Here is a 21,466-nt window from a genome sequence, read left to right on the forward strand (position 1 = left end):
CAGGTGTCGCCTGGACGAGTCTGAAAACAGCATCATAGAGACATAGAGAGCTGCTGTCGTGACTCATCCAGGCTCGGAAAACGCTGGTGAAAACAGGCTGTATATGAATTATATTTAATGAATCCGACAATGAATAATTAATTGAATTAGGTGAGTGTAGAGAATGAGCAGTAGTTGTAAAGTGTAAAACAAAGTTACATTGATTATAGAATTCTCATCACATGGTAGAAAAAGGGAAAATAGATTATTTTAAGCCTGCGATTTTAAACGTATATGATTAGAGGAAATAAATGATTTCAACAAATGATGATAAAGAGAGAAATGTAAGTAATATTAATTTCAAGGTCTCCTAATACGACTAGTTTTTCTCATTTTACTTTCATCTAAAGCTGGATATCAGTCACTTTCCCCAGTGAGACCAGGCGAGACGCGAATGTGTTATTTCTAAAATGCTTCCAAATAGAAAATAACCTGTATTCAAATAGGTGTATCCTATCCTGTAGCCCAAGTACTGATAAAGAGAATGTAGAGCTGCAACAATCGTCTTGTTTTGCTGCTCGGAATATCAGAAACAGAAATCAGTAAGGGTGAACGATTCCCCTCAGCACATGGAGGAGGAAGAAGGAACTGTCTTTTCTTTTTCTTTACTGACAGCAGCTTCACCTGGACAACCCAGGGGGCGAGGCCTCTCTCTATATAAGCACCGTCCACAGATGCTCACATCACAACTTCAAATCTGACAGTGATCCTCGTAGACACAGGTAACCATATTTCATCTTAAAACTTTCAGTTATGGAGGAATTTTAAAAAGGAAAATGTACCTTTATTCTAACTTTGGGTTGTGATGTTTTAGTTGCAGACATGCTTCTCTCTGTTGTTCTTGTGCTGGGCCTCTGTCTGCTGCCTGCTCACCTCCAAACAACAGGTATAGGCTGCACATCCTTCACATGACAGACGCTGCCTCATCTTTCAAATATTTGAACGATTGATTCTATTCTATTATCGTGTCATGCATAGAGAGGGACACCACTATATGACGATACTAACCGACCAGCAAGACAAAGTGGAACATCAATTACAAATCATTTAAAACAAATAAAGCTCATTTTATTTAGAAAATCAGCACCGCTTGATTTCAATATTAATTTAGGTTTAAAATATGCTGCAATGCTTCATGATGTGATTTAAAAAGATGTTTTGCTTTTGCAGACGTGCATCTCGGCAGTCCTTTTCTCCAACGCTGCTTTGAGGAAGCAAAGAAACTTGTGGACGACGCATACAAGTACTCCAGAGAAGAGTGAGTTTGAATAATGGTGTAAATACTAGACTATTTTTCTCAGTCATTGCAGTCAGTGTTTTTCTGAATTGTAAAAACAAAACAGCTTGGACCCGATTGTTCAACACTGTGGGCTTTTCTCTCCTCCAGGAGTCTGAGGCGAGTCCGCCGGGAGGTGGTGAGACCTCACGACATTCTGCGCCTCCTGAAGCAGCCTCGAGGAGACACGCGCTCAGCTGTGAGATCTGCAGACTACATGGCACAAACCCTCCGTCTGGTGCATGACAGAGTGCATCGTGTGCACAAGCGCTCACTCAATGCAACAGGTCAGACAGGCAGTAATCACACACACACACACTGCTCACACTGACAGCTTTTCCTGCTTGTGATTGTGGAACTAACTTCAAAGCTGTAACTGAGAAGCAGACGTGTGTGTCTGGCAGACGTTTGTACACACACTGTGACTCCATGATGTATTGTCTTTCACATTTTCTTCAGATTTGCTCACTGAAGAGGATCTGAAAAAGCTCTCCAACATAACTGGATGTGCAGCTCGGGTCAGGATCCCACAGTGTCGCACCATGGCAAACATAAACAAGTATCGCACAATCACCAGTGTCTGCAACAACCTGTAAGTATTCTTCTGCAGCGTGAAGATGTACAATGAAAGTTTAGGGTCTTTTATCCAAAAATAAAACCCTGTCATTTTTCCACAAATAAATCATCAAGTCAATTGATTTTTAGTTTATTTAGTCTATGAAACTCAGTGGTGCTGACAATCAGAGGACACGCTTGTGAAATCAACTTCTTAGGCCACACACCACAGAAGATGTGCACACTTCTGTGGGGTTTCTCAAGCTGTCTTTCCAAACATGGACGTTTTTTTTTTCGTCTTTAGAAATAACCCTCGCCTCGGCGCCTCCAACACACCTTTCGCCCGTTGGCTGCCTGCCGAATATGACGATGGCATCTCCCAACCAAAAGGATGGAACAACCGCACAATCAACAACGTCTTTCTCCCACTGGTACAACCTAGAAACCCTCCAAAAATCACCTTGATTCACTCAATGAGATAACTGTGATGAAAGATGTTCTCAAAAGTATCCTCCACTCTCAGGTGCGACAGGTCTCCAACAACATCCTGAGCACGACGGATGCAGGCGTGGTCAGCGACAAACAGTTCTCTCACATGGTCACATTTTTTGGCCAGTGGAACGACCACGATCTCACCTTCACGCCGTTCTCCCCGAGCATCCGCTCCTTCAGCAACGGCGTGAACTGCGATGAGAGCTGTGAACAAACCGAGCCCTGCATCCCCATCCCGGTCAGTGTCAAAGCTAAAAAAAATTGAGATGTTGCGTCGGCTGAAAGATTGTCGTCATGACCTTTTCTCCTCACCTCCATCAAACAGATTCCTCCGGGTGACCCCCGCTTGCCCTCGCGCCCGGACGTCTGCCTCCCCGCGTTCAGATCGGCCCCTGTTTGCGGAACAGGATTCTCGGCCTTTAATTTCGGTGGCGAGCCCAACAAGAGAGAGCAGATCAACGCTCTGACGGCCTTCCTGGACCTCAGCCAGGTGTACGGCTCCGAGGACAACCTCGCCCTTCGTCTCCGTGACCTCACTAATGATGGTGGCCTGATGCTTGTGAACGACAAGTTCAGAGACAACGGGCGGGAGCTGCTGCCCTTCACGAATGTCAAGGCCGACATGTGTTTCACGCGCAGAAACATCACCAACAACGCCAACGCTAGAGACGTGAAGTGCTTCATTGCAGGTTAGTCATGGTTCGAGTTATAAAAATGGGTGTAAATAGTGGACATAGTCTTATGCTTTACTGGCTGAGGAGAGCCCCGGAATAGCCTCCAGGGGGCGACTTCAGCGATTGCGAAGAACTCCTATTGAATGGAAATCGATGAGAAAATGAGTCCAACTTATATATAGATTTATTGATTTATAATAGTCAGTCAATATTTTATTGGCCAAATCACAAATTTTGGAGCTTCAAAATGTGAATTCAGATTCTTTTGGGTGACATCACTGTCAGTTTGAGCTTCATAAATTGTCAGTCAATACTTTAGTTTTCCAAATTTCCTACATTTTTAGCTGTATATTTATGAATTTGTCAACCAACATTAATCTTTTTAAAGGTCCCGTGTGTAAAAATGAGTGAGGACTCATTCCTCCTCTTCCTAGCATATCAGGGATCTACAGTGGCCTTTGCATACTAGAAATTATGCTTTTCCTTCTTTCTTAATGCAATAAGCTTCAACTTCAAAACCCCAAAATGCACACTGGCTGGTTTGTCCATTCGGGCTGCTGCTAGAAAGAAGATGGTGCTTCCGTAAAGAAAGGCCATTGCCTAAAGTACATGTGAAACGTTTATTTTAAAGATACTAAACCTGTTGGAATCAAGAGATTATACACTTATACAAGCGTAATTATGGGTAGTATCCTCCTAAATGTTGCACACTGGACCTTTAAGCATTCATGAGCAGATAACCTGACAATGAGGGACTAAAATGACTGTAATTTACAGTAATTAACTTAGTTATTATTACCTCTACTCAAGTTTATCTATCAATATTAATGAATTGTTTTTTAACTTTGTCCTTGAAGGTGACATTCGTGTGGACGAGAACGTCGCTCTGACGTCGATTCACACCCTGTTCCTGCGTGAGCATAACCGACTGGCTCGCGCCCTAAAGAGGCTGAACTCTCACTGGGACAGTGAGACGCTGTACCAGGAGGCCCGCAAGATCATGGGGGCTTACACACAGGTAGCCCACAATGAGCAGCAATTCTCGTTCATATATTCACGACGTACATGTACACGTTCATGCTCATACGGCGTAAAATCTCTGTGCCTCTCTCAGGTGTTTGTGTTCAGGGACTATCTGCCACACATTCTGGGCGAGGACGCGGTGCGCACACAGATCGGACCGTACCGTAGCTACAATCCCAACATCGACCCCAGCGTGTCCAACGTCTTTGCAACGGCAGCTTACCGCTTCGCCCACCTGGCCATCCAGCCAGTCTTGTCCCGTCTGAACGCAATGTACAGAGAGGATGTTCGCTTACCCAGCGTGCCCCTGTTCAAGGCCTTCTTCACGCCCTGGAGGATTGTGTTTGAGGGTAAGCAGAACAGAGAAAAACATAATTTTATAGTTATCTACCGCTTTATCCTCCACATGAGGGTCGCGGGGAGTGCTGTGCCAATCTCAGCTGACATAGGGCGATAGGCGGGATCACACCCTGGACGGGTCGCCAGTCCATCGCAGGGCAATTTTAGTTCAAACATGGATTTGAAAGAAAAGTATCATTTGGGAATCAATACCAAAGTCCCAACATCAAAATGTATACCAGTCCTAGTCCAGGGGTGTGCCCGACCTTTTGACCTTTGAACAGTATAAATCAGGGGTCTGCAACCTCTGGAGATGGCTTTACCTAAATAAGTGTCCAGTTTTTATTTCAGTGAAATAAAATAAAATAAAAGGTACCCCTGGTATAAGTGGTAAGAAGAGAGAAGGTTGGACATTAAGCAATAATATCTTCTCTCTTCAGGTGGCATTGACTCTCTGGTGCGCGGTCTGATTGGCCGTCCTGCTAAACTCAACACTCAGGATCACATGATGGTTACTGCTCTGAGGGACAGGCTGTTCCAGTTTGTGCAGCATCTGACTTTGGACCTGGGCTCGCTCAACATGCAGAGGGGACGTGACCATGGCTTGGCTGGTACATTACTCTCTTCACTTTCTCCTCGTGTTCTTTACTCACGTTTCGCCTCTGTTTTTAATTGCCCCCCTTTGTGTTGTTTTTCATGTCATTTCGCCCCGCAGGCTACAATTCCTGGCGCAGGCTCTGTGGTCTGTCTCAGCCCCGGAACCAGGCCGAGCTCGGTCGGGTTCTGAACAACAACAACCTCGCCCGGAGGCTGCTGCAGCTCTACGGGACGCCCGACAACATCGACGTCTGGATGGGAGGTGTGGCAGAGCCGTTTGTCCCGGGCGGCCGCGTGGGGCCTCTGTTTGCTTGTCTCATTGCGAGGCAGTTCAGAAGCACGCGTGATGGTGACAGGTCAGTATGTGCCTGGATACACTGGATTTATGAGCTATTTCTGGAATTTTTAAGGCATATGTTTTGGGGTTTTTCAGCACAGTTCAATTTGACAAACACAAGTTGACTCACGTTCAAAAGGAGTGGGAAGAAGTCTAGACTTTGTCAAATCTAACCCCTTCTCCCTTAATTATCTTATATGTTTTTCCCTCTTTAATATTTAGTGCTAACAATAATAATAATTATTTAATACGACTAATAATTTTAATAGACAACTTGAAATACAAACATCATCACATAGAAAACGACATAGACAAATGGACCAAACAAAAACACAGAGAAGAATCAATTTAAACTGAACATAAATGAGTAAATATAAAGATGCTCAGTAGTATAAATACTTTATTTAAAATGATGTACATAAAGAAAAGATCTAACATCCGCCTGTGATGATCACACACCCCTCTCGTCCCTGTATTTTGTACATTTTCTTTAACTCAGCACAGAATGAAATGCAGAGTCTTTTAATGTTTCTACATATTGTATTCATTTTAAAATGAACCCCCGATTCCTGAACCCTTTGAACATGATTTGTACTGTTTGGATTTTTTACTATGTCACGAATTACTCTGAAAGTGAAAGTTATGCACTTCATTAAAGGTCCAGTCTGTAAAATTCTAATGGTCAGACGCGTGAAATACAGTTGTTGTTGTTGCTGTTGCTGCTGACGTTTAAACACATTTCTCACATTTCTTGTTTTGTTTGAAATCCTCAGGCTGTGGCACCAGAATCCCGGCGTCTTCACTGCAAGACAGCGAGCTGCTCTGTCCACTGCCACGTTGGCCAGGATCATCTGCGACAACACCGGCATCACCTCCGTCCCCAGGGACGTCTTCAACGTCGTCTCGAACAGGAACCAGATCGTCCGCTGCAACGCCATCAAGAGCCTGGACCTGACCGCGTGGAAGGAGAACCTCTGCTCAGGTGCAACGTCTTTCACAGCCTGTGGAAGATTCTCTTCCTTCGTTTATTAACTTGGTGTTTTCCTCCTCACAAATCACCTGAAAGAAAACATTAACCCACCCTTCGTATGTGGTGTTGTTTCAGGCTCGGGTGATAACTGTATTAAGGTCAATGGAGCAGAGGTTAGTTTAACGAGTGGTAGTCACATTTAAGAGGACACCTTTCTTTCTCTCTTTTTTTTGAGATATTGGTGATGGTAGTCCTCAATCTAATCAGACACATTTAGAAGATTATGATAATAAATGTGTTTAATTTAATACGCAGAATGTTACTCCGCTGGACCCAGTGGAACAACCGGGCCTCCTGGACAACGAGGTAACCTTTTCACTTTCTACATTCTGCCGGTTTTAATTTCGAAAAATTAATAATTTTTACTTAGCTTAGACTCACGGCTGTTTGGTTTTTTTTTTATTTGTCTGTCATATATATGAGCTTTAACGGTAGCTGTGAGACTGTAAACGTGTTAGTAAAACCAGTGCAAGTGCATGTGTGTCGCACATTTCAAACACCGTGTGTGAGGAGCCATGTGTCGTTTTTTATTTGTGAGTTTCCCCCTCCAACCACTAGGGGGTTGTATTTCATTTCTCATATTCTGCCTGAGGCTGACACTGGCCCAGCGTCATGCTGGGTTGTTTGAGGTCATTTTACTCAGGTGTTGCTGAGTCATTTCAAGGGGCTTTTCTACATGTGCTCGGTTTTAAGTTTTCGTTTTGATTTGTATATCGGAAATAGAAAGATGTCCTGGCTGTGTGTGTTTATAGGTCACATATTCAGGCTTTAACGAAATGTGTAGTTTTTTTTCATCTTCCTATGTGTTTGTTGAGTCAAAGTTATGATTCATTTTGTTAGTGATATAAAGTAGCAATAACTGTGCAGAAGTCACAAAAGTAGACTGTTTTTTTCTTTTCTTTTTGTTCACAAAAACGAGCCACGTGAACGTTGAACTGTGACGTGTTTCCAAATTTCAGAAATTTGATCCGATTTCAAACATTTCGAGTACTTTTTTCCTCAGGTGTGTTTATACAGCTGGTGAAAATGACTTTTTTTCATCAGATTTTCTGGGTTGTGCTGAAAAAAAATTGATATAAGACACTTTATATTGCACATTCTTATAGCCTAACATAGTAATAGAAAACAAACAGCCGAAAAATGCTCCAAGCGTTAATGGAAATGCAAAAATAAGCAGACGATGGAAGGAAATAAATGGCTGACATCAATTCAGACACAGGAAGAATCTCGTTGTGATTTATACCTGAGTGCTTATAAATGCAGACAGTAGGATATGACAGAAAAACAATGCTATATGTAAAATATAACAGATACTGAAGGTTATTATTCCATCATAAATGTATTTAGTCGAAGTAGCTGTGATCTGAAAATACTACAATATGGTGTTGGTGAATATTTAAGTCATTTATTGTGTTTCTCCTCAGATCCACTAGAACCTCCAGGTCCAGCAGGACCCCCTGGTCCCCCGGGTCCACCTGGTCCCCCTGGTCCTCCTGGTCTACCATTACCCCACATCGACAACGCCACTCATTCATATTATGCCTTCTCCGTCATCCTGGGCAAGTACGAGCCATCGTCAGATAAAATCATTCACTTCCACGACGTCATCTACAACGAGCAGAACCTCTACAGCACAGACACGGGCCTGTTCACGTGCGTTGCGCCCGGCGTCTATGAGTTCAGCTTCCTGTGCACATCCTACCTCGCCGCCAGTGTGGAGCTGTGGCGTAACGGCAAGGTGGTTCTGCACAGTTTCAAGATTTACCAGAGGGGTTACTACCTGTACTCGGGGGACACAGTGCTTCGCCTGGAGACGGGGGACAAAGTGTGGCTGGAGGCCACCAAAGGGATGACGGGCCTGAGCACCAAAAGCTTCTTCTCAGGACATCTGCTATTCAGCGTGTGACACAAAAATGCCTGTGGTCCATCTGCTTTAGGACCTGTTTTCAATACTTAGCATCTCTGCACTGCAATCATCTACTGTTAATACAAATGTAACTGGAAGAGGAGCCAATGTTTTATTTTCTTTCAGCTAAATGAAGATGTGACGTGTGATTGTTGTAAGTCTAATAAATGCTGGTATCGTACGCCTCCAACCGCACTGGAAAAACACACCAGAATTCACTGTTTGAAGGTGGAAATGACCAGTATTATTATTATTATTATCATTATGAATATTTGGCCACTGATGAAATGTGCCTGGAAATATTGTGTGTTTTGTGCTTTGTCTGCAATATTCATTTGAAAGTAAGTTTTCAATGTTCTATAAACACGTATTGAGCTGAGCTGAGCGGCAGTAAACTTTGTCTACATGCGTCTTCATTTACAAAAACACCAGAATGGATTTTACAACCAAACGATTTATACGATTTCTAATATCTGTGTATAATATGAAATAGTAGTGTTAAAGCACAGGACTAAACTGGACTAAAAAGATATGCACAAATTAGAAATATTTAGATTTAAATTGCAAAAACTTGTTTCCACTTGTCCTCTCTCTCTCCCTCTATGTTTTATGATTATGACTAGTAAATATTTATACCTTGCAAGTTTCAAGTGTAAAAATCTGTTACTCTTGTCACCTGTAGGTGGAGCCATTGCTCCTTTCTTTCTTTGTCAATCATCTTTTTAAAAAAGCCATTTGTGCCTGAAATGGATTTGCCATCAAAATCACAAACTGATCCTTTACTTCTATTAAAAACGACAAAACGACCTGCTTTTCCCCACCGTAAATCTTTAAAACTTCACTTGCTCACAATTAATTATTTTCTTTTTCTCTCTCTTTATCATGTTGTTCTTAGTTGGAGGTGGTTACATACCCACTGTGAAGTGACCCACCGTGCGTGGGAAGGAAAAGACAGAACGGACACAAAGGTAAAACTAACGCACTAACATTTACACCTGTGGTTAATGTAGTGTGTGTGTTCTGCAGACACCTGGACTGCATGTGTTCACACACACACACACATGCTGTGCAGAGGGAACGTGCAAAATGAGTCTTTGTCTTTAATTTATACAGACAACTTATAATGTTTCTTATTCATTTCATATTTTAACTTTATTGTCTCAAAATCAAAGCTCTTTCTTCTGGATATAGGACATTCTGCTGTAAATATGCTGTATGAATTTAAATCCAAACTTAACACACATTTATTACAGCTTTTAATACCCAGTAGTGTGGTCTGATTCTTTTGTTTCATGAATATGTTTTTTTACCGTATGTTTTAATGCTTTTTATTTTGTCATTTGTCATTTTGTTTTATTTTGCTTTAGAAATAGCAAAGTACATTTACATTTACTGTACATATAGAGATTATGGCTATTGCTAGGTTCCAACAATAAGATTACAAAAAAGTAGCAGGTGTGGTTGTTTCACACAATTAAATCCAATTCAATTAAATTAATGATTGTGTTCAGTGCGTAAAACTTTAATTACTATAATTTAGTATTTATTATGACTTGTTTCTGTCGCCCCCAAGTGACTAAATAACTTATTGCAGGTATACATATGTTAGAAAATCACAATTTTACACAGTGAAAATCAACATAAGGGGTTTTTACTTTCACCAAACAATGTTGACGTGAAGTGTGATTTACGTCTTTGGTCGACTCCACGGTTTATTCAATTGCTGACTTTGTAAATAAAGCTGTATATACAGTATAAATCAACGCGATACTGCACTCCACTAAAAAAATCTAATAACATTTAAAAAAAACATGTGTTATGAAAGAGCACAGAGTGGAAAAAGAAGGAGAACATCTGCTGGAGTCACTGCACAATGTAAAGTTGTGTGGGTTGTGTCAAGATAAAGGACTCCTCCTCCTCCTCCTCCTCCTGGTTGCAGAGGCTTCAGTGCATGTGCAGAGTGCCACGTAGTCTACCAGACTGTATGATGAGTGAAAGTGTGTGTGTGTGTGTGTGTGTGTGTGTGTGTGTGTGGTGCAAGCCCCAACTTGGTGATCCAAGAGTAATGGAAACCCAGTATTTAAGAAAAGGAGCAGAACATATTTGAATTGTCTGTTTCTGTCATTTAGCTGCGAGCTGTGAGCCCAACTCGGGACCTTGTGAGGAAATCAAGGCACCAGAGGGGAATTGTAAGAATGAAAGAGTCAGAGAGTGTGAAAAAGCTGAGAAAGAGTTTATAGCAGAAGCAGGGGATGTTGACAGTGGAGACACCATGATGGGAATGGGTCAGAGAGAGTTGGTGCAGATGCTGTGGATGTGTTTCTTATTCAGATTCTGATGCATGAGACATTTGAGTTTCAAGTTCAAGTCTCGTTGGGAAAAACCCCCCCACTTTTTTATGCTTATGAAAGTGTTCTAAATTAAATAACACATTGGCTGAAGCTGAGTGCCTGTGTCTGCCAGATGTTGACTCACTGATGTTACTAAAAAAACTGGTGTTGGCTTTATGGTAAATTTAGCATCATGAAAGGATGGAGACTTTTTTTACACAATGACATGGCTTGTGATGTAGGAGGTCACTGCTCCCCCCCCCTCCTAATTTCGCATCTCAGACGTGAATTCATTCAAATTCTTTCGGCTCTTTCCGTTGCCCAAAAATCAGAAATGGGAGTGAGTTCCAGCAACGTGGACAAAAGAATTTGGCTAATTCCTTGCAGATGTGTGTCTCTGAGCTTTTTTTGTGTGTGGAAATACTGTGTGCTGCCTTCACCGACGAGGAAAAAAAGGGGGCTCTGCATGAAGAGAGTTCAATGAATTACGAGTGAAAAACACTGGTGGCCGAGTACAGCTGGTTCTGACAGTCTGTCTGTCTGGTGTTCTAGGGGAAGAGAGAGAGGATGGAGGCCACGAACACATAGTTTTCATTCTCTGGAGACGCTGTTGGTATGCAGAACAACACAGGTCTATATTTTTCATCCTCTTAACGAGGATGCAATCCCATCTGCATGCGCAGAAGAAGAAGTGGCCCCCATGACTGTTTCTGTTCTCAAAACAAAATCCTTCTCCTCAAATCAAATACAGCAAAAGGCCAACTCGGAGTACAAAACCGAAAACACTTGCGGAACATGAAGCACATGAAGTCATAATTTCATTTAGTTTGGAAGGATTTGGGCATTTTTCAAGTCTTCAGGATTTGATTATTATGAAACCACATTTTAATGTGCCATTTGTGTCTTTTTTGTCAAAGGGGCAGAATTCAGGCGTCATACCCTCACAGTTTCAGTAACATTATCAGGAGCTCACGTGGCCCCTGTTGTCAAGAACTTGGCTGCAATTTACGGCATGATTTGAAGTGGCATCATAGATCCATGTAAAATCACTAAACTTTAGGGTCTCTGTTCGGAGCATGTGCAACAATAAAAGTTAAAGTTGCCCTATGGAGGGTTTTTTTGGCCACTAGAGGAGCTGTGCACAATGTGGCTTCATATTGCCAATGGTTACACATTACTACAATTATTGGGAAGTGGTATTACTGAAATGAACACAGTAATAAAGCTTTTGAGGGGAAGATTAAGGCTGCTTATGAAGTTATGGATATACGTTTCTTTTTTAAAGTAGGTTTTTAAATGTTTTGGCACATATAAAACTATATTAAACATAAATAAAGAGCTTGAGAAAGACATTCAGACTCTGCACAGCATGTCTGATCATAATGTGAAGTGACCGTGAAGGTCCAGTAATCAAATGTAAGAACATCAGTTTACCATCTTTGGCATCGGATTTGTTACTTTCAGACTGTTTTCCCAGGCTACGAACTGAGCTACAAACCTTAAACCAGCTGAGGTGGGAGTGGTATCAGACAAGAAATGCTAAAAACATAACGTGAACAGCTATAAAAAAAAAATTCAGGCTTGTGAATAATCAGCGGTTCAGCTGCAGGACAGAGTGGATGAGTATGAGCAGTGAAAGTGAAAGAGCGTGTTCCTCCATCATCACCTCCACTGAGGTTCCCTGGAGTCTTCCACCCTGTGGAGGACTGTGACTCTAATGTGGGCGACTGTGTGAACAAAAGAGAGCTTTGCCTTTTCACAGTGTACCTCTGAGCAGCACTGCTTTTCTTTTAATATTTCAAATCTGAGCCTCCTGGACGCCCCTTAACTAATGATTTCTACAGTGTGTCTAAGTATTTTAAGGTTTCTGGTCACTTGTTTGACAAGTAACAATACAGCATTTCCCCCCCAAGTGTAAAGAAATAGGACTCTGTCATTGATCAGTTGACTTGGCACTGAATCTATTATCATCATGAAGTTACTGTGTTGAAAAGCCATTTCCCCAGAACTTTGGGTGAAGGATTATCTGTTCTACTTTTAAAGTCTGCAGCTCTCATAAAACTTTGTGAATTTGAGAAGTTGTAAAGGCCTTATGACTATATTGTGTGCTGTGGTTTGGCAGCGGCCTCTACTGTGGTCGGTTATGTAGATGTTGGTTTGCTGTACAGAGCAAAAAATAAAATGTTTTGGATGAAGTTTCCCAAGCGATGTATTTACCCGCTGGTGTTAACGGCAGGTCAGGGATTTATTTGAACTGCAACAAAGGGATTTAAGTTCATCAGGAGATGAAGCTTGCATTGGCTCATCGGTCTTGATAGCACACATCACCACCACCTCATTCCACGTTGTTTATAGCTCTGTGAGCTCACTGCAAGACCCATGTGATGACTTTTTCAGCAGACACAGGGAGTGAGGCGCAGCTGGGAGATGGTTTACCAGGAAAAGGAAAAAAAAAAGAAAATGTTGCAGGGCCATCAAAGAGTCATGATTAGGTCTCTGAGATCCTTCTATGAGAAAGTGGATGAGTGTAGAGATGCCTGGCACAGAGTGCTGCAATTTGGTTGGGAGATCATCCAGCAGTCAGGGGGAGAGCGATTTATCATTTTATTTTTGCTGATCTGGAGGAGAAATAACAGACAATACAGTTTGTAGGAAATGTGTAAACAATATTTATATGTTATCATAATTAAGTAGAAAACACAAGACAAGCCTCTGTTTCTGTGGCTCCATATGATGATGTATGAAGCAAACAAACTGTTACACAAGCACATAAATCTCGTTTAAGGGTCAGGCGGAGCAGCGTTCGCACAGAGCATGATCAAATCACACGTATTCAATGGTTATATGACCAAGAGACTTGTTATATGAACAACTGAACTCCTCCTCTTCATCATCTCTCTGTGCGCATCTGCGGGCTGCAGGAGCACAGCGCAATGAGTTCACACGGATGCGCTGCAACGTAGCTTCTCTGCTCTCTGCTCACTGCGTCCTTCATAGAGTGATGACAGATATTTAAATGACAGACAAGTGGAAACCCGGGCTCATCTGAGATATCTGTGCCTTGTGTCTACCTTTACCTGCGTCCAGAATGGGATTACGCATACTTGGCACGCGCTTTTACGCGTATGCATGCGTCTATTTATTTGCTTTCATCCTGCAAACTGTCCAATCCCAGAATAATCCGGGGACACGACAAGTGAATAACCAAAGAGCGGCGGTGCGGCAGTCATTACAGTGGTCACACAACGGCCAGATCTTTAGCATTTTGAGCCAGGGCTCGGAGTATCAGCCACCAAGGCGGAGAGGCGCTCCTCAGGAGCAAGTGCAGCCACGAACTGTCACCATCCTCCGAGATGCGGACACCCAGAGCCAGCAGAGTGTCCAGCAGCAGCAGCAGGAGTCTTCCGGGCCCGCGTCCGATTCCCGCAGCCATGTCCCCCTGCTCCAAAGACTCGTCAGAGGACCCGAGCATCGCCAGCATCACCAGAACCGGTCCGGTGCGCGCCCGGTTACGCAGAGGAACAGCACGGCCAACGAGACCCAGGACACTGTCAGCCCGCCTCTGCCCAGGAGAGACGACATGATGGTCGCCGACGACCCCTACGACCCATACAAGTCATCAGATAGTGATAATCCATATTACAATTATTATGACGCGTATGAGAGACCGAGGCCGAGACCGAGACCCGGATATGGCACAAGGTATCATCAGTACGGTAAGAGTGGAGGGTCAAAACAGCAGGGAACCCGTTATGGTGGTGTGTTGACCTCAAAGTGATCTAAAGTGATTCATAAACAAGGAAATGGGTGAAGACCTCATTTTGTGACCGATACCATAAACGAACTGATACTGATGTCAGCAGAATATCATACTGGCACCTGAGCTGGTACTTTAATAAATACAGATTATTTATTTATTTCTGAGGCAAATGTGAACTAAAGGCTGGAAAACAGCCAACATTAACACCTTAAATGTAGCACGGAATAGCAATAACGTTACAGTAAACTTAAGCCATGTTCACATCATGCTTACGTTAATCAGCTATACTCGTGCTGAGTATGTTTTGACTTAACTCATGACTGATTTACAGTATAATCCATTTACATTGTGTTTAAATGTTTGTTTTCTGGCTTCTTTAATTACTTGTTGTCGCCATGTTGCTGCTGCAGGTCTCCCCGATCTCGTCCCCGATCCATACTATGTCCAAGCCTCAGCTTACGCCCAGAGAGTCCCAATGTATAACCTGAGATGTGCAGCTGAGGAAAACTGTTTGTCAAGGTAAAGACTGCTGTCAGGATTAATCCACACACACAGGGAGGCGAGGGAGGGTGGAAGAAAAAGTCTTTTTTTGTAGCCAAGTCTGAGTGTGATTCAGAGAACTCAGAGCCATAACAACCATCTAAAGTGTTTGTGGGCGAGAGCTGCCCAGTGGAAGCACGAGATGAGGTAAAATTAACTGTCTCCTTCCACTGATGGTGCAGAGGGGTGGAGTGGTGGATTTCTGTAACAGCTTAATCATAGATTGCCTGAGAAGAGAAAGCCCGAACAGTAAACACATTGAAAACTAACCCAAACAACCATGTGCCCCCAAACTTTTTTTTTCTTCTTTTTTTTCCTCCACCCACCAATTATTTACACATTGTTGGTTCTCACTCAAATGCTTTAACTCACACAGGGGGAGAGGATGCTGCATGAAAAACAATCTCATTGTCATTGTGCTTGAATTTGTTTCATTTGTTTGTTTCTCTGCATTGACGACCGATTTGTATTGTTTGTGCCTGCAGCTCAGCCTACAGGTCCAGCGTGAGAGACTACGACACCCGCATGCTGCTCAGATTCCCTCAGAGAGTCAAGAACCAGGGCACAGCTGACTTCCTGCCCAGCAGGCCACGCTACTCCTGGGAGTGGCACAGCTGTCACCAGTGAGTGTGACCTCAAGTTAGCGTTGTCTACCTGACTCTGATTCATCTTTTTCCTCGTTGGACAGTGCGTTGGCTTCAATCCCTATTCATCTTCTTCTCTTTATTGGGTCGATATCTTTTCCTGTATTTTGTCAGTTTATTTCAACAATTCATGCATCATTTTCCCCCCTTCTTCTTTTAAACTGAACTTACTCCACAAGGCAATGACACAGGTGTCTATCAATGTGTGCAAATCTTTGCTAATAATCACTTTAAGTATTGTCATAGATCAATTCTTGGTTGTAAAACTATTACTTTACTATTTAAACATAAAATACAGCAACAAAAAAGCATGAAATAAAGCTATAATTCACATGAAAATCTAGTTAGATCTGCAAACGTTGCAATCCCCAGATGAGGCTAACCTGGTGGTAACAATATACTAAATAGCCAAATCAAACGTCCCACTTGATTTATAATGTCAGTAATTTCAAGGCCTGGAAACGGAAGCTCAGAGTTTTATGGGTGGCATCGCTACTGCTTGCCACAGGAAATGTCAATAATTTGTAGTTTCATGTTGTTGGACCGCAGACCATAAATAAGATAGAAGGGAAAAGCTCCACCTTGGCGCTTTAAAAGAGGTTTTATATATATATATATATTTATAACTTGTCACTGCATATCATACAAATAAAGTTGTAGAAGTATAAAGAAAAGAAATGAGAGCTGAGTTAATGTAATGTTCATATAAAGGATATTTAAACTAGTATAAATATGACAGCCCAGAATATGATGTCTCAAAAAAGTCGTTGGAAACATCTGAAAGAACTTATGAAAGAACTTTTTATTTCAGAATGAAAAAAACCACATCACAGCTTGTCCTCTCCAGATTGTAGCTGTGGTGTGGCGCCCCCTGTTGAATCACAGTTGTGTTACTTTTTGATATCGCTTTTATTGGCTGCTTTATTGTTTTTGTGGAGATTCTGATATCAGAACTGAAAAGTTGCCACACGTTTCATTTCCATCTTTTACTGTTCTATGTTTACAGACTCAGATAAATACAACTTGCTTTGGACTTTCTCAAAGAGACAAGTCTGAACCTCAAATGACCTCTGGATATTCCGCTGTTTGACAGTTTGCCTCAAAACCAGACATTGTAAAATAAAAGTCATGTGATGATGTGATTTCTAGCCAAAAAGGGAAATTGGACTGAGGTAGATTCCACAGAAACTACCTCAGTCCATAGTTATGCTGAGAGAGTAGCACCATTAAAAACCCCCAAGATGGGGCACATCTGGCTGCAGTCCACTAAATGGTTGACGTAGATGGTGTAGATTCTTGGTCGGTGTTTTGAAAGTCAACTGAGGTTAAAAACCAGACCTGGTTTGACTTAAAGGAAAAAAAACCTTGCCTACCTTGAGTGCATACAAAACCAGTTTTTAAGGGTTAGGGTTAGGGTTAGGGTTATCTCTCTTGCTTAACAAAGTTTCAATGAGGAGCTACAGACTCTAAGAGACTCTTAGTGCTCGTGTGATGCAGGAGGTCGTCTAGTCTCCACAGTGGACCAATCGTCCAATCCACGTGAAGACTTCTCCCACTTGGTCAAATAATGTAATTATATGCACAATACTGGACTTTTTGCCGATATCTGATATATTGATATATCAGTGGTGCTTGGGCCGATAATGATATGGATATACATTATATATGTTTTACGTTATACTGCAGAGGTCATTTAGTACGGTTGGAACACCCAATTTTTGTGTCCGATACAATATCACAAACTAAACTACCGATACCTATATTAGTCCGGTACAGTCATTTTTCACAGGTGTCTGTACAATTGTGATAATTACAGTATTGCCATAGATCAGTTCTTGTTGTAAAACTGGCAAAGAAACAAGACTATAATTCACATTTTACAAGTCATTCTTACTGAAAACCTATTTAGATCTGCAAACATTGACCATATACATAAAAAGTGTATAAATATATATATATATATATATATATACATACATTTATATATATGTGTATATATATATATACACATAGTAAATATAGATATGACTCAGTGACAAAAACAAACCCTGTCAAGTGTTTCACCCTGTTTGTTTTAAAATAACTTTCTGTGAACGTTGCTGAACGCTGTGCTGCTGATCCACAGACACTTCCACAGTATGGATGAGTTCAGCCACTACGACCTGCTGGATTCATCCACTCATCACTCAGTGGCCGAGGGACACAAGGCCAGCTTCTGCTTGGAGGACACTTCCTGTGACTATGGTTACTACAGGCGGTACGCCTGCACCTCACATACCCAGGTGTCAAAGTTATAACTGCTATTTAAAAAAAAAAAAAAACAACACATGCAAATATCATCTCTGAGTTTAAAGGTCCATTGTGTAAGAATCTGACAGGAATGAAAGACCCAGGTGAACTTGTTGATTTGCCATTTCTACTGCAATTTGGATTTGGTTTAAAAGCTGCGTTTTGGGTAGTACATATTAGAGGCTAACTCTCAGGCTACGAAAATCAAACAATTCTTTATACTGAAGTAATTACACACCTGTTATACACTACACAATACACACTTATGGATACCTTTCTAAACATTATACACTGGACCTTTAAATTTGCTTTTTTACATACTTGACAGGTATTGAAGACATTTTAGCGTCTTTTGGCTTCACTGTTTTTGGTCGTATGGCCCAAAAAATGTAGAGCTTTGGTTGATGAATTAATTAAGCGTCCTGTCCAAAGACCAAGACCAAAGCAGAGCGTAAAGGGGAGTGAATATTGAGATAATAATTATCATTGTGTACACGGTTTATTTTTATTGCCTCTAAACTTTGATTAAAGTGGAGAATTCCACTGTATTTCCACAGATACAGTTATTGTATCACTTGATACCGCTACATTATTTTCACACGACGACCACACTTTTTTTGGTGTGTGCTCAGACTGAGGTCGAGAGTGAGAGGTGAACACTGTAGCAGCTCTCCGTGGGCACGACAAAAGAACCTTTGTCACAGCTGACATGTTGACTTTTCAGATAACATTATAAAAGCGCTCAGTTCTGGTCACATGACTGCGTGAGACCAAGGTCAAAATGCTCACCATATTAGGACATTGAGAGATAAAGCAGCTGTATGCTCAAAAATGTTTTCCTTTTTCTTCACATTTAACTCCCCTTTTAGTAAATGTCATAGGATTTGTGCTTCATACACTTAAAAAAACGGGGGATTAATATGAGCTCTTTGACTGAGGCAGCAGCCTTCAAGTATTTCTTTTATGTATCAGCCTGTGGTGATTTATTGATTTCCTGTTCCTCCTGCGAGATGAACCCACCTGCCTGAGTGTCTGTGAGCAATTGTTTTGCACATGTTTTAATTTTCCATCCATCTCACTCTTTTTTTTCCCCAAAGTTTTGGCTGAAAAAATGTTTCCTTTTCCTGCCTTTTCTTTGACACTGCCTTCAATCCATTTCTATTTGTTTTAAGCTGTTGAGTATTGTCATTATACTATATTAGACTATACAGCATACTGTATTAGAGGTTTTCTTGTTATATAATATTTTTTCATCGACACTGTTTCATGTCCAGGGCCTGAGTCCGGGATGTTATGACACCTACAACGCAGACATCGACTGCCAGTGGATCGACATCACAGATGTGAAGCCTGGGAACTATGTACTGAAGGTTTGTGAGAAGAAATGGATGATAGTCTGCCTTTTCCCTGATTTAAATCTTTTATGAACATTAGGTTAAAGCAGGGCCTCAAACTCAAAATGAACTTCTAGTCTGCCAGCAGAGGACAGGTCAAAGGAAAAACTTCACGGAAAAATGAACTGTTTAGTGATTTGAAATTAAGGTTGTTTACACACCTAGTAATCCACTAGACTCGGGTCAATAGTGAAACGAACCAAACCTTTTGAGTAACGTGTTCTCCTCCTCGCTAACCCTGCACTGCATCAAGAATTAGTGAAGGAGAAAACTGTTTCTGCCACACAAGAGCAAAACATGGAGCTGCATCAAATCCTATCAGTCTTGGTTTTTGTTAACATTCTACACATATACACGTGCGTATGTTTTGGTTGTGGTTAGCCACAATGCCCTGCGTTGTAGTCCACTTCCTGCAATTGGGTTCATTTGAAGCGAACCAAGGCCTACATTTTTAGACAGACCAGAATTAACACCTGCCCAAACCAACCGGACTTTCCGAACAAACTAAGTTCCATTAAGAAGAAGTGAATGCATATGTTGATAATTTGTTGCAAACTAAGCGTATTCAGGATGATTTTGCAAACTGTGGCAAAGTAAAAGTGTTGATTTTGGTATATAGATCACAGAATAGTGAATTTGTAAATAACAAAAACAGATATAATGTAGTCAATTGTAAATGACAATATCATTTAATGTTGAATTTTATACATTTAATCATGTGATATATTTAACCTAATGTATTATTGTTATTATAAAATGACATTCTTATTTCAAAGGCAAGTCAGGATATCGACTGTTTAAGAGCCCGGGGTTAAAGTCTTTGTTTGTTGATACTAACTTTGTCTGTGTGTCACTGATACTTGTGTGTTTTTTGTCCTCCACAGATCAGTGTAAATCCATACTACCAGGTCCCAGAATCAGACTACAGCAACAACATCGTGCGCTGCGAGGTTCGCTACACCGGCAACTATGCCTATGTGTCAGGTTGTCATATGTCAACGTAAGTATCACGTGCAAGAGATATGTTTTTTTATAATTATCATTATTATGAAGTAGATCATTTTTGTTCTGCTGACTCTGTGTTTTAATCTTTTCTTTTTCTTGGCCAGGTATTAAAAGAAGAGAGTCATTCACAGCAACTCAGCTGAGACGTTCTGTCAACGACAACAAGGACAAAGTGCAGCGGTCGATAAGATCTGTGACACCTGCACTCATTGTATTATTTAAAATACTTCCAACGTAGGAAGAAAAAAAAAACAATCTGACATCATAATGCCAGATATAATTCTTCTTTGCTTGTGTGTCTGAAAAGTATATTATTATGTACTTTCTTATTTTCATTTTTCTGACTTCTTTTCTTGCATTATAGGTCATTCTTTTGTTTCATGTCACTTCCATGCAATTTGGAAGCTGTCATAGTTAAATAGTTGCCTTCATCTATTCCAGTATATTTTTAAATGAACCACTTGTTTAAAGGGAAAATGTCTGTTTTATTTATATGCAACTGAAGAAACTTTCTTTCATCCAAAGCTTTTGGATGAAACTTGATAAACCCCTTGTGAAAGTGTATCACTCATCTTTAAGAGAAAATATTCTCCAGTGATCGTGTTAAGTTCCTAAAGCCCAGAGCGACTTCTTCACATGGCTCAATCTAAACATATTAAACTAACTTCTTGTTTTTTTGTTTTTTGGAAATCCCCACATTAAAGAACCTGAAGCCAGAAAGTTTTATTTGAGCACTTCACTTTCAGAATGACACTTGGGTTGTTGGTTCAATATCCATTTGTGCCCATCTACATGCCGATGTGTCCTTGGGCAAGACACTTTAAATGTGTATGAAAGATGAGTGATGGTGCACATAGTTGTGCTGGGTGAATGGGTGAATGGCAAAACTGTAGTCTTATATAAGTTTAATATAGTAAGTGATAGCAAATTTCCCCTCTGCGGGACACATAAAGGACTATCTTATCTTATCTTAAGTATATAATATAAATACAGAACATTTACTATCTTACAGACAGGCTCTGATCCACTGTTTAAGTCCCATTTTTATCCACATACAAACAATTAAATATAGAGACACAGTAGAAGTTTAATGGAAGCTGTAGTATAATGGTTTAGCTCTTGGTAAAGCTAATTAAAGTTTTAGTTTATTTAACAGTAAAGTTGACTTCTCATAATTATTTAAATATATGGAAGAGTATTAGGGCCACATATAAAAATAATAATAATAATTTGAAA

At 41.0% G+C, this 21,466-nt stretch overlaps 2 protein-coding genes across 2 annotated transcripts; both read left to right on the forward strand.

Annotated features, from left to right (window-relative positions):
* The first annotated feature begins 666 nt into the window (after positions 1-666).
* On the forward strand, positions 667-8,203 carry mpx (myeloid-specific peroxidase). The gene is made up of 16 exons (XM_044045868.1): positions 667-761; positions 854-925; positions 1,210-1,297; positions 1,427-1,602; positions 1,775-1,907; positions 2,175-2,301; positions 2,394-2,600; positions 2,688-3,051; positions 3,894-4,054; positions 4,151-4,409; positions 4,839-5,009; positions 5,114-5,351; positions 6,106-6,314; positions 6,438-6,475; positions 6,618-6,668; positions 7,787-8,203. Exons 2-16 carry the CDS (start codon positions 862-864, stop codon positions 7,793-7,795), a joined length of 2,295 nt encoding a protein of 764 aa, XP_043901803.1. The 5' UTR covers positions 667-761; positions 854-861; the 3' UTR covers positions 7,796-8,203.
* A 5,160-nt stretch (positions 8,204-13,363) lies between these two features.
* On the forward strand, positions 13,364-20,950 carry loxa (lysyl oxidase a). Its single transcript, XM_044045092.1, has 7 exons — positions 13,364-14,314; positions 14,769-14,877; positions 15,384-15,521; positions 17,668-17,824; positions 19,106-19,201; positions 20,110-20,225; positions 20,335-20,950. The coding sequence occupies exons 1-7, from the start codon at positions 13,687-13,689 to the stop codon at positions 20,339-20,341; spliced, it is 1,251 nt and encodes a 416-aa protein (XP_043901027.1). The 5' UTR covers positions 13,364-13,686; the 3' UTR covers positions 20,342-20,950.
* The last annotated feature ends 516 nt before the right edge of the window (positions 20,951-21,466 follow it).

The sequence above is a fragment of the Solea senegalensis genome, linkage group LG15 (assembly GCF_019176455.1).
Source record: "Solea senegalensis isolate Sse05_10M linkage group LG15, IFAPA_SoseM_1, whole genome shotgun sequence".
NCBI classification, from domain to species: domain Eukaryota; kingdom Metazoa; phylum Chordata; class Actinopteri; order Pleuronectiformes; family Soleidae; genus Solea; species Solea senegalensis.